Source organism: Puntigrus tetrazona, chromosome 15, assembly GCF_018831695.1.
Source record: "Puntigrus tetrazona isolate hp1 chromosome 15, ASM1883169v1, whole genome shotgun sequence".
NCBI classification, from domain to species: domain Eukaryota; kingdom Metazoa; phylum Chordata; class Actinopteri; order Cypriniformes; family Cyprinidae; genus Puntigrus; species Puntigrus tetrazona.
The window spans coordinates 15,315,344-15,330,897 of record NC_056713.1 but is presented as its reverse complement, the minus strand read 5'-3'; the positions used below and the strand labels follow the sequence as shown (position 1 = coordinate 15,330,897).

At 40.5% G+C, this 15,554-nt stretch overlaps 2 protein-coding genes across 2 annotated transcripts in view; one reads left to right on the top strand and one right to left on the bottom strand.

Annotated features, from left to right (window-relative positions):
• myo1cb (myosin Ic, paralog b) overlaps window positions 1–1,026 on the bottom strand; it is a 37,895-nt gene extending 36,869 nt beyond the window's left edge. Inside the window, exons 1-2 of the mRNA XM_043258678.1 lie at window positions 799–1,026; window positions 549–711 (exon numbers count right to left, since the gene is read on the bottom strand). Of these exons, the coding sequence (XP_043114613.1) occupies window positions 549–641 (93 nt within the window). The 5' untranslated portion in view covers window positions 642–711; window positions 799–1,026. The remainder of the gene's footprint in view (window positions 1–548; window positions 712–798) is intronic.
• A 2,157-nt stretch (window positions 1,027–3,183) lies between these two features.
• Window positions 3,184–15,513, top strand: prpf8 (pre-mRNA processing factor 8). Its single transcript, XM_043258635.1, has 42 exons — window positions 3,184–3,319; window positions 3,888–4,019; window positions 4,107–4,275; window positions 4,363–4,527; window positions 4,708–4,926; window positions 5,005–5,217; window positions 5,292–5,417; window positions 5,504–5,609; window positions 5,693–5,883; window positions 6,152–6,271; window positions 6,355–6,664; window positions 6,748–6,882; window positions 6,996–7,125; window positions 7,222–7,418; window positions 7,517–7,723; window positions 7,808–7,971; window positions 8,063–8,189; window positions 8,292–8,484; window positions 8,641–8,828; window positions 8,957–9,195; window positions 9,308–9,454; window positions 9,543–9,753; window positions 9,833–9,949; window positions 10,039–10,286; window positions 10,414–10,593; window positions 10,673–10,808; window positions 10,894–11,063; window positions 11,150–11,279; window positions 11,372–11,518; window positions 11,663–11,823; window positions 11,963–12,154; window positions 12,277–12,514; window positions 12,616–12,744; window positions 12,864–12,977; window positions 13,084–13,257; window positions 13,358–13,551; window positions 13,630–13,869; window positions 13,956–14,097; window positions 14,189–14,329; window positions 14,424–14,563; window positions 14,674–14,876; window positions 14,973–15,513. Exons 2-42 carry the CDS (start codon window positions 3,899–3,901, stop codon window positions 15,125–15,127), a joined length of 7,029 nt encoding a protein of 2,342 aa, XP_043114570.1. The 5' UTR covers window positions 3,184–3,319; window positions 3,888–3,898; the 3' UTR covers window positions 15,128–15,513.
• The last annotated feature ends 41 nt before the right edge of the window (window positions 15,514–15,554 follow it).

Genomic DNA, 15,554 nt, shown 5'->3' with positions numbered 1-15,554 from the left:
CCCACATTCCTCGTGCTGTATTATTATTAAATGGAGTTATCCAATCCTAGTCCTCAGAATCAAATCTGACAGATTCTCACAGACACAGTATATTGATTATATATTCCATATCAAAAGCCATCTATGTACTGCAGTGCGTTCTTTAATTTATCAGATAGTTCTGAGATCGGTGTATCGAGTCAAAACTGTAGTCTGGTATTCATTCAAAAGGTTAATCATAAACTAAACCATAATCAACACCACACATAATCATTATGCTATCACTTCTGGTTGCTTTAATATAAACAGGCATGTGCTGACAATCACAGTCTTGCTTACAGCATGGAAAATTTTAATGAGTTCCCGTTTCAGGGCATGCAAATCTCTGGTATGCTTTGTTGAACTTAAAATATTCTGACAGCTATCACAAAAAAGTAATTTGTTAAGAAATCGCTGGGCGCAGTTGTTTTTGGGTTAGCTATGCAAATGCATTTTGAATCTGTTTCTAATACGGCAAAGATATTCGTACATGCATTCGTTTAGCAGAAGCTTTATCTGAAGCGACTTACCTTAGTGCAGCCTTGGCAGTAAAACTCTCCATTTTTCCCTGGAGGCAGAATGATTTCTCCTGTGGGTATCAGCTGGATCTTCAGCTCCATCATGTTGTGTCTCTTTGACCGTGTACGAGTTGTCCTTCCTCACTCTTCAACCCTCACCGGCGCTTCTGCTCCGCTGGATACAGGAGAAAGAGGGACGATAATCCTAAACGACAAGATACAGATAAGGAAAGATCAATTAAATCAGGCCGGCAGAATTTACCTGTTGCCAAATAGAGAGTTAATGGAAGTTATTATAGATGTGCGTCCAGGGCTCGTCTCGCAGCCAGATGTGCACTATAAAGATTCCTGACACCGAGGCGCTCTGAGCTCTGAGAGTCTGCCGTCAGGGCTTCCTCTAGGCTTCAGCATCCTGTCCTCGACATTCCCAGGGTAAACACCGGAGGAGCCCATTCTGTTTCCCCTGCACACACTTAAATCAGATGCACATCGCTGCCACCAGCTTCTAAAAAAAGAGCAACTTTCCTTTGTATAATAATGATGACAGGTTAAAGGAAATATCTTTTTTTGGGGGTGGAGGGGTGTAACAAATATGGCTTGACAGACAGGTTATGAAGTCCTGTTACAAACCATCCACTGACCTTTCCCCTGAAAACCCTGACCTCAGCAGAATATCCATATACATTTATATTTGTTATATTAGTTGCTGAATCCGTCTATCGATACTTAATTTTTAATTCAAAATCCGTATGTTATAGGGGAATGTTCTGTGTTTGCTAGGGAGTTTCTCTTAATAATAAAAACACATTGAATGCTATATAATTCGCTAGAATTCTGTGAAAATGCGAATGAAGGAGTAAAGTATAGCTTGTAGGAGGGGAAATGACAGAGACACACATCCTCTGACCTGTGACATTAGTTGAGACATTCATGATTTCTGGGCATCAACAGGAAAGAGTGGCCTTGGCATCCCAGGGCACTGTATGATCTAAATTTGGGTAAAGACACAGATCTCTGTCATTTAGTGGGTTACATAAAACTGACTTTTTATGATGACAGTTTAATAGCTTCAGTTGTCTTGCCTACGTATAGTGTGCTGTGATCACTAAAAACAACAGATGGTCTGCATAAGAGCAAAGAGAAATGACGGACCGAATGAAAGATCTCCACTAAACACAGATGAACTGCAGCTGAACTAGACTAGAAGGCTCTGAATACTGGAGTAATGATATCCTGTTTGTGAAAGAGGGAAATCGTGGAATCATTTTTGAGGAGTGGTAGGTGAGAACGGGTGAAGGGCAGGGCAAAGATAATGAATAACTATAGCTGTTTTAACCTGGTAAATAGTACTGCAAGTGTTACGTAAGAGGACATTTAGAATAGCTCTCTTGAATGTTACTGTCAACTACTCTGCTATTTTAGAGGAAAAGGAAGCATCACATATTTCAGTGGCATCCTATTTCCTCTGTCTTACTCTTATTCTTTTGCAACTTTACTTGGAGTAGTTTTTTCTGCAGTATTCTTCCTAAAAGTTGTAGTTTTGTAAATGTGAACTACAACATGTAAAGCTAAATCAATGTATTTTTATCTTATGCAATAACCTACCTTTTCCTATTCTCTTAAAATATGATCCTCCTTAAAGTATCGCTTGATTCGCAAAACAATTGGCACATGCCTGGTTTGGGTCTGTACTATTTCTGTTATTATTAAAAACGTATTAATTTATTGGCAAGCAGCAAGGATTAAACGATTAGGTTTTAGTCTGATTGAATGGACGGCAGTTGGACAGCACCACCTGCTGGGCGTGTTATGTTACGTCTACAGTAAAAAAAAAAAAATTAAAGCATATTGAATTATGTTTTTATTCCATATATTTCCCTACAAATAGACTTTTAATTGTTTTAAACGTCAAACGCATATGTGAGCTTTAAATATTTATGTTTATTAGAATTTATTATCACTTGATTATTATTATCGTTTTTTGTATTTTGAAACGGTATTGTTTTATACAACTTTAAAACTAAATTTGAGTACTTTAGAAAGGATATAAACATTTAGAGGTCTGGGAAGGGATAGTATTTCTGAGAGAAATACCCTGGAAGAAATACTAAATAAATAAATTAGCAATAAATAAAAAATAATAATTTACACAATAATATATCCTGCCCATTTTAACGGTTTATAACACATCATATGTGATACACTGATAACATCACAATATAAAAATATAAATATTCGTTACACCGGTATAATACATAAAAACATCAACATATATTTAATCTATTTTACCCATTTCGAACTTAAAATGAACTAAAATTCAAATTTATTCTGTAATGATTCTCAGCTTGCGACGTGTAAATTCTTCAGCAATTTACTTTTAATTTAAACAATCTTGAGTTGCTTTATTTTTTCTGCTTCTGTTTCGTCTATGTTTATAAACATCGTCTCTTATTCTTTTGAATTTTTTCTTTATTTACTCAATAAAATGCTCACGGAACAATATTAAACAGAATACAAATGAAAAGAATAAAACGGACAATTCAAAAGGACAGATGATTTTTTTTTATGTATATCCGGTATAGCATCCGGAAGTAGGACCCTACGCATTTTCTTACGTTCACTGTCGTAAAACACACAATTTCCGTCGGAGCAGAGTCGTCCAACTACGCAATACGTATTCGTGAATCGCAAGCCTATACGCACAACGTGCATGGTACGCCATTCCGCTGAGCACGAACCCAGCACACAACTACATTCACTGGCGAGAACCTGCTTTTAATACAGTAAGTTGTATTGTTCTGTGCGAGAACTTGAAGCTTTTTATTTATGTATTTTATAACAAAGTTATTGCTTTTCTCTTGGTAATGCTTGTTTGCGGAAACAGTTTGCTTGTTGTGTAATATGTTGTAAGCTAAGCTAGCATGCTAGCTCCTGCTTTAACAAAACCGCAAAAACTGCAGCATGTATTCCGTATCAGAAATATGTGAATACATATTTTAGTTTGACCTGCAAAATGTGTATTATTTAGGGATTATATGGCGTCTTTAATGAATAAAAAGTGGCTTGCTAGCCTCGGTACGAAAGGAAACAATTCAGGCGCGATAGCCAAGTCGCTCAGTGAAGTTCATTGTTGTGGTTTACATATTTTGGTAACAACCGATTGGTCAAATACTAGAATTTTATTTCGAATTTCCTTTGGTTTTGGTTTTTGTTTTATTTCATTTAGTCACTTGTTGCGGTTTTTTGAATGAATTCGTGGTGGGGTTTTCAGTTTTATTATCTTAAATGTGTTTCAGTACTCATGCTTTCCAGGTCGATCTTACATTTTGTGCCTTGCTGTTTTCCTCGCAGAACACGCTGCCATGGCAGCTGCATTCCCCTACAGAGGTGTGCCTGGAACAATGCCTCCAGGTGTTCCTCCACCTCCTCCTGCTGTTGCTCCAGTACCAGACTACATGACTGAGGAGAAGCTGCAAGAGAAAGGTACATTTATGTGGTTGATCATGGACATAGTTTTTGCTTTGTGTGCTCCAAATGTGTAGTGACGTGATCTTTTTATGTTTGTTGTAGCTCGAAAATGGCAGCAGCTTCAGGCCAAACGCTATTCGGAGAAAAGGAAATTTGGCTTTGTGGATGCTCAGAAAGAGGACATGCCACCTGAGCACGTGCGCAAAATCATCAGGGATCATGGTGACATGACAAACAGGAAGTTTCGCCATGACAAGAGGGTCTACCTTGGGTAAGTACATTTGTGGTACTGACAAGGTAACGGATATTTGTGTATGTTCGTTTTTAATAGTGTGTGTGTGTTGCTTTTTGTCTGCAGGGCCTTGAAATACATGCCCCATGCAGTGCTCAAACTGCTGGAGAACATGCCAATGCCCTGGGAGCAGATCAGAGATGTTCCTGTGCTCTACCACATTACTGGTGCCATTTCCTTTGTAAACGAAATCCCATGGGTGATTGAGCCAGTGTACATTGCTCAGTGGGGGTAAGTGACGTGTTCAATGGCATGACTTTGATATTGAAACATTTTGTTAATAGAAATAAATTATATTTCTGATAAACGTAATGCCGTTTTGAAAGCTTTAGAGATAATCGTTTGCAGAGCTTTTAATTTTCTTTATATTAGTATGGTTGCAATAATTTAGTTTTTAATTTTCTTCATCAGCACAATGTGGATCATGATGCGTCGTGAGAAGCGAGACAGAAGACATTTCAAGCGTATGCGTTTCCCCGCGTTTGATGATGAGGAGCCTCCATTGGATTATGCCGACAACATCCTGGATGTTGAGCCTCTGGAAGCAATCCAGATGGAGCTGGACCCTGAAGAAGACTCCTCGGTGGCAGAATGGTTATATGAGCATCAACCTCTGAAAGACACCACAAAGTGAGTGTTGGTTACAGTTGTCAAAAAAAAAATGGTTTCTTGTATCTTTTGTTTATTATTGATCTTTTCTTTCCACAGATATGTGAATGGGACCACATACAGACGCTGGCAGTTCACTTTACCGATGATGTCCACTCTGTACCGATTGGCTAATCAGCTGCTGACAGACTTGGTGGATGGAAACTACTTCTACTTATTTGACTTGAAGGCTTTCTTCACCTCTAAAGCGTTGAACATGGCCATTCCAGGGGGACCCAAATTTGAGCCTCTTGTCAGAGACATTAACCTCCAGTATGTACCAAGTTCTGTAGCACAATTGTCTATTGTTTTATTTTCTCTGGATGACTAACCTGGTTTGTTTTTAGGGATGAAGACTGGAATGAGTTCAACGACATCAACAAGATCATCATCAGACAACCAATCAGGACGGAGTACAAAATTGCATTCCCTTACCTTTACAACAACCTGCCACATCATGTGCACCTCACCTGGTATTAAACTTCATCATGCCTACAGTTTTACCATTCTATTCAAATTCTGGTTTTGCTGAACTGATGATTTGTGATTGTTCATATAGGTACCACACACCAAACGTGGTGTTCATCAAGACTGAGGATCCTGATCTGCCCGCCTTCTACTTTGACCCTTTGATCAACCCCATCTCTCACAGGCACTCGGTCAAGGTCAGAAGTTTAACTAATAAAACTGTACTTGTAAGTTTCCATATTTCTACTTCCATTAATTGCAAGCTTCTGTTTCACTTCAGAGCCAAGAGCCACTGCCAGATGATGATGAGGAGTTTGAACTTCCTGAGTATGTTGAGCCATTCCTAAAGGAGACACCCCTCTATACTGACAACACAGCCAATGGAATTGCGCTGTTGTGGGCTCCTCGTCCATTCAATCTTCGCTCAGGAAGAACCAGACGGGCCATTGATGTGCCTCTCATCAAGAACTGGTTTGTATTGAACAATATTCTTCATTTACACACTAAAATGGGCCGTTGTTGAAGAACACATCTTTAATTTAAATTTAAGTTGAACTTCCAAAATTTCTAGGCCTTTTTATTTTTAATCGCCCTGTTTCTCAAATATTTAACCTTAAAAACGGCATTTTATGTGAATGGCCACTAACACACAGGGTTTGTTTAAATATTTATAGACCATACAAGAAAACCTGAATTTTGGATTATAGGCTTTTTTTGTGTGTGTGTAAACACCTTTTAGGTATCGTGAGCACTGTCCTGCGGGCCAGCCTGTGAAGGTGCGTGTATCTTACCAGAAGCTCCTGAAGTACTACGTGCTGAATGCTCTAAAACACAGACCACCTAAGGCACAGAAAAAGAGGTGAGAATGCTATTCCAGAGCTTGTCCATTGAAAAAATATTGATGCATTTAATAATGGTTGTATTTCCTTTTATCATCTTTAGATACCTGTTCCGCTCTTTCAAAGCCACCAAATTCTTCCAGTCCACAAAGCTGGATTGGGTAGAAGTCGGTCTCCAGGTGTGCCGACAGGGCTACAACATGCTGAACCTGTTGATTCACAGAAAGAACCTCAACTACCTGCACTTGGACTACAACTTCAACTTGAAGCCTGTGAAAACCCTCACCACAAAGGAACGTAAAAAGTCCAGATTCGGGAACGCCTTCCACTTGTGCCGTGAAGTTCTTCGTTTGAGCAAGCTTGTGGTGGACAGTCATGTGCAGTACAGGCTTGGAAATGTTGATGCTTTCCAGGTATAATATACAATATTGAATGCAGTTTCTCTCTGACTAATTGTTAATTGTTTCATTAATAAAGCCTTTTGTTTATCTTGTAGCTGGCAGATGGACTGCAGTACATTTTTGCCCATGTTGGTCAATTGACTGGCATGTACCGCTACAAGTACAAGCTCATGAGGCAAATCAGAATGTGCAAAGATCTGAAGCATCTCATCTACTACCGCTTCAACACAGTGAGTAACACAATTCAACCAAATGCATAATTTTGTGAAGAAAATAATTTTCCTGTGATTTGCTTTTGGTGAAGTGATGCTATGCCTTGCATCTAAAGTGATCTGTTTTATAGGGCCCAGTTGGAAAAGGTCCAGGCTGTGGGTTCTGGGCTCCAGGATGGAGAGTCTGGCTGTTTTTCATGAGAGGCATCACTCCTCTTCTGGAGCGGTGGCTTGGCAATCTTTTGGCCAGACAGTTTGAGGGTAAAATATGTTTTTATTCATAAGCAAAAAGCATGAAGAAGAATATAAATTTTTCAAGGTTAACAAACACTTATCATCTTGTGTAATGCTGTTTAGGTCGACACTCCAAGGGTGTTGCAAAGACTGTGACCAAACAGCGTGTGGAATCTCACTTCGATCTGGAGTTGAGAGCTGCTGTGATGCATGACATCCTGGATATGATGCCTGAGGGTATCAAGCAGAACAAGGCCAGAACCATCTTGCAGCATCTCAGTGAGTCATGGAGATGCTGGAAAGCCAACATCCCTTGGAAGGTAAACTTCTGTTCAAATCTTTTTGCTGCTTACCTTTATTGATTACAATTATCATTAAGGTGTTATGGTGACACCTTTTCTTTTTCTTTTTTTTTCAGGTTCCTGGGCTTCCAACCCCCATTGAGAACATGATTCTCCGCTATGTGAAGGCCAAAGCTGACTGGTGGACCAACACAGCCCACTATAACCGTGAGAGAATCAGAAGAGGAGCCACTGTGGATAAGACTGTGTGCAAGAAGAATTTGGGACGTCTCACTCGACTCTATCTAAAGGCAGAGCAGGAGAGACAGCACAATTACCTGAAGGTACATTTCTTGGGAAACAAAATATTTTTGAACGGGCTGCTGTTATTGATAAAGAACACAGTGTGATATATTTTTATTTTATAGGATGGACCTTACATCACAGCTGAGGAGGCAGTGGCCATCTACACCACCACAGTGCACTGGCTGGAGAGTCGTCGTTTCTCTCCAATCCCCTTCCCTCCTCTGTCTTACAAACATGACACTAAGCTGCTCATCCTGGCTTTGGAGAGACTTAAGGAGGCTTACAGGTAAGGCCACTCCCATAAAAGCTAGCTAATTGGATACACTGGTTTTGTCTAGATGTTTGCATCTGTTCTAACTTTGCTTTCTTTTATCTAGTGTGAAGTCAAGGCTGAACCAGTCACAGCGTGAGGAGTTGGGTCTGATTGAGCAGGCCTATGACAACCCTCATGAGGCTCTGTCCAGAATAAAACGTCACCTCCTTACTCAGAGAGCCTTCAAAGAGGTTTGCGCAAATTTATTTTAGCATAATTTATATTACAACAAGAGTTCTCTTTGTGTGTTACTGGTCCTAGCTTGTGTTTGAAGTGGTTCTTTTTCTGTCTAGGTGGGCATTGAGTTTATGGACCTTTACAGTCACTTGGTGCCGGTTTATGATGTTGAACCTCTGGAAAAGATTACTGACGCATACCTGGATCAGTACCTCTGGTATGAAGCAGACAAGCGCAGACTTTTCCCACCCTGGATCAAACCAGCTGACACAGAGCCACCTCCACTGCTGGTGTACAAATGGTGCCAAGGTGAGAGATTTTTGATGGGTGATATCTTTTGAATATCACCAATTATAAAGCTGAAATTACAGACATGATTTGAGTATATGAACAAATGGCCAAAGTTGCTACTTTTAACACAACAGTGTTGGCCTTTTATATTGCTAATTTATAATTGTCATCTAGGAATCAACAACCTTCAGGATGTGTGGGAGACAGCAGAAGGTGAATGCAATGTCATGCTGGAGTCTCGCTATGAGAAGATGTATGAGAAGATTGACTTGACGCTGCTGAACAGGCTTCTACGTCTCATTGTTGATCACAACATTGCCGATTACATGACAGCCAAAAACAACGTTGTCATTAATTATAAGGTTTGTTTATTGTATGTGTAAGACGGTTTGAAATTCATATTTCTCTCTTGATGGTTTTGAGGAAGCATGTTAGAAATTTCCATACGTTGCTCTGTTTAATTTTTAGTATCTGTGTTTTCTCCTAACAGGACATGAACCACACAAACTCATATGGTATCATCCGTGGCCTGCAGTTTGCCTCTTTCATTGTGCAGTATTATGGGCTGGTGATGGACCTGCTGGTGCTGGGTCTGCACAGAGCCAGTGAGATGGCTGGACCTCCTCAAATGCCCAATGACTTCCTCAGCTTCCAGGACACGGCCACTGAGAGTGCCCATCCTATACGTCTCTATTGCCGATACATAGACCGCATTCACATCTTTTTCAGGTTAGAGTGCAGATAAAAGATGTCTTCCTGTTGTGAAGTATTAATACCTTTTTTCTTTTTTTAAACATTGCTTTTGTACAATTTTATGAACTCATGTTTTTGCTGTGTATAGGTTCTCTGCTGATGAGGCGAGAGATCTGATCCAGAGGTATTTGACCGAGCACCCAGACCCCAACAATGAGAACATTGTTGGCTACAACAATAAGAAATGCTGGCCAAGAGATGCGAGGATGAGACTGATGAAACATGATGTGAACTTGTAAGTGATCTAGACTTATGTCTTTGTGAATTTCTTAATAAAGCTAAAAATGCATTTGGAATGATTCGATTTTTTTATAATCACACAGGGGACGTGCTGTGTTTTGGGACATCAAGAATCGCCTCCCTCGTTCTGTGACCACAGTTCAATGGGAGAACAGCTTTGTTTCTGTGTATAGCAAGGACAACCCCAACTTACTCTTCAACATGTGTGGCTTTGAGTGTCGTATCCTCCCCAAGTGTCGTACTAGTTACGAGGAGTTTACGCACAAAGATGGTGTGTGGAATTTACAGAATGAGGTAAGCTATATAACAAATTGCTGAAAAAATTACTGTTGGTATGTCAGAAAGGATGGTGGATAATTTTGTTAATTTTTAGGTGACCAAGGAAAGGACAGCCCAGTGTTTCCTGCGTGTAGATGATGAGTCCATGCAGAGGTTCCACAACAGAGTGCGACAGATTCTGATGGCTTCTGGGTCCACCACCTTCACCAAAGTATGAGCCCTAAACATTAACATCAAAACAAGTTTAGCAAACTTGTTTCCAATTTTATGCATGGTCTTACATAATGTTGCTCTTTTCAGATTGTGAACAAGTGGAACACTGCTTTGATTGGTCTGATGACATACTTCCGTGAAGCTGTGGTCAACACTCAAGAGCTTTTAGACCTGCTGGTGAAGTGCGAGAATAAGATCCAAACCCGTATCAAGATTGGATTGAACTCCAAAATGCCTAGTCGTTTCCCTCCTGTGGTGTTTTACACCCCTAAGGAGTTGGGTGGACTGGGAATGCTTTCAATGGGACACGTATTGATCCCACAGTCTGACCTTAGGTAAGTTATTTGCATTTTATTAGTGTTTTTTTTTTTTATTATTATTTTTATTTTTTAAGCAGCTTCATGGAAATGAAGCATACACAGATGCTGTTGGTTGATTTAAAATTCTTCTGTGCTTGCTCAGGTGGTCCAAACAGACTGATGTAGGCATCACTCATTTCCGCTCCGGTATGAGTCATGAGGAGGATCAGCTGATTCCTAATCTGTACCGCTATATCCAGCCATGGGAGAGTGAGTTCATTGACTCCCAGAGAGTTTGGGCTGAATATGCCCTCAAACGACAAGAGGCTATTGCTCAGAACAGGTACTTGTCCTCCTAACCAAACCCAATTCTTGATTGTTGAGGGGTTCATTCTTATTAAAATGAGTTTGATTCTCTTCAGGCGTTTAACACTGGAGGATCTGGAAGACTCCTGGGACAGAGGTATTCCACGTATCAACACACTCTTCCAGAAGGACAGACATACTCTGGCTTATGACAAGGGCTGGAGAGTCAGAACAGACTTCAAGCAGTACCAGGTAAAAGTCCTTCCTCTTCAAAACACAAATTGCTTGTTGAAAGCTTTACCAGACACCACTTAAAGGTTTTTGATTGTATTTTCAGGTGTTAAAGCAAAATCCATTCTGGTGGACTCATCAGAGGCATGATGGGAAATTGTGGAATTTAAACAACTACCGTACCGACATGATCCAGGCTCTTGGAGGGGTGGAAGGCATTCTTGAGCATACACTCTTCAAGGGAACTTACTTCCCCACCTGGGAGGGTCTCTTCTGGTAGGACCTTATGTTGAAACTTTCAGTATAGTTGAATAAATTGTTGACGTTTTTAAGATTTAACTTGACAATTTCATCTGTTATAGGGAGAAGGCCAGTGGTTTCGAAGAATCCATGAAATGGAAAAAACTCACTAATGCTCAGAGATCTGGTCTGAACCAGATTCCTAATCGACGATTCACCTTGTGGTGGTCTCCTACAATCAACAGAGCCAATGTATGTCTGTCAAAAGCTGTTGAATTTAGACAAAGCATTTTTCCTTACCGCTCTCTTTTTGAGACTCACTCATTGTTTTGATGTTCTTGTAGGTATATGTGGGTTTCCAAGTGCAGTTGGACCTCACTGGAATCTTCATGCATGGTAAAATCCCAACTCTTAAGATCTCTCTGATCCAGATCTTCAGAGCTCACTTGTGGCAAAAGATTCATGAGAGCATTGTCATGGATCTGTGTCAGGTAAAACGATGTGCTTCCTTTAAATGGCTACTTCTTAAATGGGGCTTTTCTGTATGAACTGTGGTTTCACATTTGTTGAACTATTGCTAACAATTGGCTTATTCAGAAGAGTGCCATCAGTAATCGTTTGTTTGCTCTGTGTAGGTATTTGATCAAGAGCTGGATGCTTTGGAGATCGAGACTGTGCAGAAAGAGACAATCCATCCTAGGAAGTCTTACAAGATGAATTCCTCCTGTGCTGACATTCTGTTGTTTGCCTCCTACAAGTGGAACGTCTCTCGCCCCTCGCTTCTAGCAGACTCCAAGTATGTTTGATTGGATATTAATGAATATATTTCTTTGTAATATATCAGAAGGAAGATGAAAATCTCACACAGTGCTCCACTGAAAATGTTAGTCATGCTGTGTTGTATGCTTAAGCTTTTTTTATTATTCTTTGTATAGGGATGTTATGGACAGCACCACCACACAGAAGTACTGGATTGACATTCAGCTCAGATGGGGTGACTATGACTCCCATGATATTGAGCGATATGCCAGGGCCAAGTTCTTGGACTACACCACTGACAACATGAGTATTTACCCATCACCCACTGGAGTCCTCATTGCTATTGATCTGGCCTACAACCTTCACAGGTAAGCATTTTATATCATATTGTGCAGACGATTTATATCACAGTCAAGTACAACTTGTGTACACATTCCAAAAGCAGTGACAGAGCGGCAAGTATTTGACTTGTTTGGTTCCCTCTCTACAGTGCTTATGGTAACTGGTTCCCTGGGGGCAAGCCCCTGATCCAGCAGGCCATGGCGAAGATAATGAAGGCCAACCCGGCTCTGTATGTGCTGAGGGAGCGAATTCGCAAGGGTCTGCAACTCTACTCTTCAGAGCCCACTGAACCTTATCTGTCTTCCCAGAACTATGGAGAACTCTTCTCCAATCAGATCATCTGGTTTGTGGATGATACCAATGTGTATAGAGTCACCATCCACAAGGCAAGTGAATTTAACATCATAAAGATGTCCCTTTTGATGTTCATAATGTTTTCTCTATAGGTTGTGTGCCAGATATTTTAATCTTTCATTTATCGTTTTAGACCTTTGAAGGTAACTTGACCACAAAACCAATCAATGGAGCCATTTTCATCTTTAACCCCAGAACTGGACAGCTTTTCCTGAAAATCATTCACACATCTGTATGGGCAGGACAAAAGCGTCTTGGACAGGTAAATCTGACACTCTGTGTTCTATTTTGTCTCCATGAGGTAACTGTGTGTCTGCACAATGCAATCACTCATGTGTCTCTGTTTGCTTAGTTAAACATTTTGCATTTGTGCTTTTGTAGCTGGCTAAGTGGAAAACTGCTGAAGAAGTGGCTGCCCTGATCCGATCGCTGCCTGTTGAAGAGCAGCCCAAGCAAATTATTGTGACCAGAAAGGGCATGTTGGATCCTCTTGAGGTAAGAAACGCCCATTTGAACTGTTAAAATGAAAATAGATGTTACAGTAATAGAGAAGTTATTTAAGATGTTAACATTTAGATTAACAGCTGTCTGTTTTCCACAGGTGCACTTGCTGGACTTCCCCAACATTGTAATCAAGGGCTCTGAGCTCCAGCTGCCCTTCCAGGCCTGTCTGAAAGTGGAGAAGTTTGGAGACCTCATTCTGAAAGCCACAGAGCCTCAGATGGTCTTGTTCAATCTGTATGATGACTGGCTGAAGACCATCTCCTCTTACACTGTAAATCTAACTCTTATACAATAATATTGACCTGCTGACCTACTAGAGTTCCACTGGTCATCATTACAATGTCTGACACTAGTATGTTTTTGTTGCCTAGGCATTCTCTCGGTTGATCTTAATCCTGAGAGCACTTCACGTGAACAACGACCGTGCTAAAGTTATCCTGAAGCCCGATAAAACCACAATCACTGAGCCTCACCATATCTGGCCTACACTGACCGATGAGGAATGGATCAAAGTGGAGGTGCAACTCAAAGATCTCATCCTGGCTGACTATGGCAAGAAAAACAAGTGAGTACTAGATGTCTGAGTGCATATAGATGTGAAATAGTCCACTTTTCAGATATTAATTTTGTTTACTTTCCACAGTGTGAATGTGGCATCGTTGACCCAGTCTGAAATCAGGGACATCATCCTGGGTATGGAGATCTCCGCTCCATCCCAGCAGAGACAGCAGATCGCTGAGATTGAAAAGCAGACCAAGGAGCAGTCTCAGCTAACAGCCACACAAACTCGCACTGTAAACAAACATGGAGATGAGATTATCACCTCTACCACCAGCAACTATGAGACTCAGACCTTCTCTTCCAAAACCGAATGGAGAGTTAGGTGTGGAAAGTTTTTCCTGTCACTCATTGTCTTTATAGTTAAACACAGCTAAACTTTGTTTTTAAACACTCTTCCTGATCTCACAGGGCGATCTCTGCTGCCAACTTGCACTTACGTACCAACCACATCTATGTGTCATCGGATGACATTAAAGAAACTGGCTACACTTACATCTTGCCCAAGAATGTTTTGAAAAAGTTCATCTGCATCTCAGATCTGCGTGCTCAGGTTAGAATAACAGGCTTCTTAACATGTTTTCTCTCGTGAATCCTATTCATTAGCAGCGTTCTAAACCTGATTTTTTTTTTTTTTCCTATAGATTGCAGGTTATCTTTATGGAACCAGCCCTCCAGATAACCCTCAGGTAAAGGAAATCCGCTGCATTGTGATGGTGCCACAGTGGGGTACGCATCAGACCGTTCACCTGCCCAACCAGCTGCCACAACATGAGTACTTGAAGGTCAGCAGTTTACACACATGCCTATGTCTGTAGTTTGGTTTAATCAGCAGTCTACATCTTCCCAGTCTAATTGAATGCCTCTTGAATTTCATAGGAAATGGAGCCACTTGGATGGATCCATACGCAGCCCAATGAATCGCCTCAGCTATCTCCTCAGGATGTAACCACTCATGCAAAGGTCATGGCTGACAACCCATCCTGGGATGGCGAGAAGACTATCATTATTACTTGCAGGTACAGTTTTAGCACACTAATGCACTGTGACTAATGTTAAGATTGTATATGTAGGGATGATTGGCTGGTGTCATGTATTCAGTGTGGCGTTTGTGATTTTTGTTATCTAGTTTTACCCCTGGGTCCTGCACGCTGACGGCCTACAAACTGACTCCCAGTGGATACGAGTGGGGTCGACAAAACACAGACAAGGGAAATAACCCCAAAGGTTACTTGCCATCTCACTATGAAAGAGTCCAGATGCTCTTGTCTGACCGTTTCCTTGGTTTCTTCATGGTGCCTGGCCAAGTCTCCTGGAACTACAATTTCATGGGTTAGCATAGCCTTTAAATGATACATTTTGAAATGATTTTTCACCTTTTGTAGATTGCAGATACAAAATTGTCTAACCTCTTCCTTTTCATTCCAGGTGTTCGCCATGATCCCAACATGAAATATGACCTACAGTTGGCCAACCCAAAAGAGTTCTACCATGAAGTTCACAGGCCATCTCACTTCCTCAACTTTGCTTCTCTGCAGGAGGGTGAAATCTACAATGCTGATCGCGAAGATATGTATGCATAATAGTACAAACAGTGACTATATAAAGTAAATACACCAACAGGCTAAAGCTGTGTTTTTGTAACGTTTTGTCACCAAAACTCACCCTATACTGTTTGCAGTAATTTAAATGCTTAGAAACTCAAAAGCATGTCATCTGTTTATTGCTTTATCATAAATCCCTGGCATTGAGTTGATTATGCTCATCGCTGAAAGCACATTTTGTGCTTGCTTTCTGAATGAATTCTCATCTAAAAATATCTGTACCCTTTTTCGTAAATGTTTGTAGTACATTTTGTTTTGTTTTTTTATAAATCCAGAATAATTTGTCTGTACCCTGTAGCTATGTTGTGCATCTGTTATGTACACTGTAGTTTGGGTTTAAATAAAGATTGCCACTTTTATAAGAAGTTGAGCTTGAATTTATTGTCATTTTTGTTGGTTTCTTGCA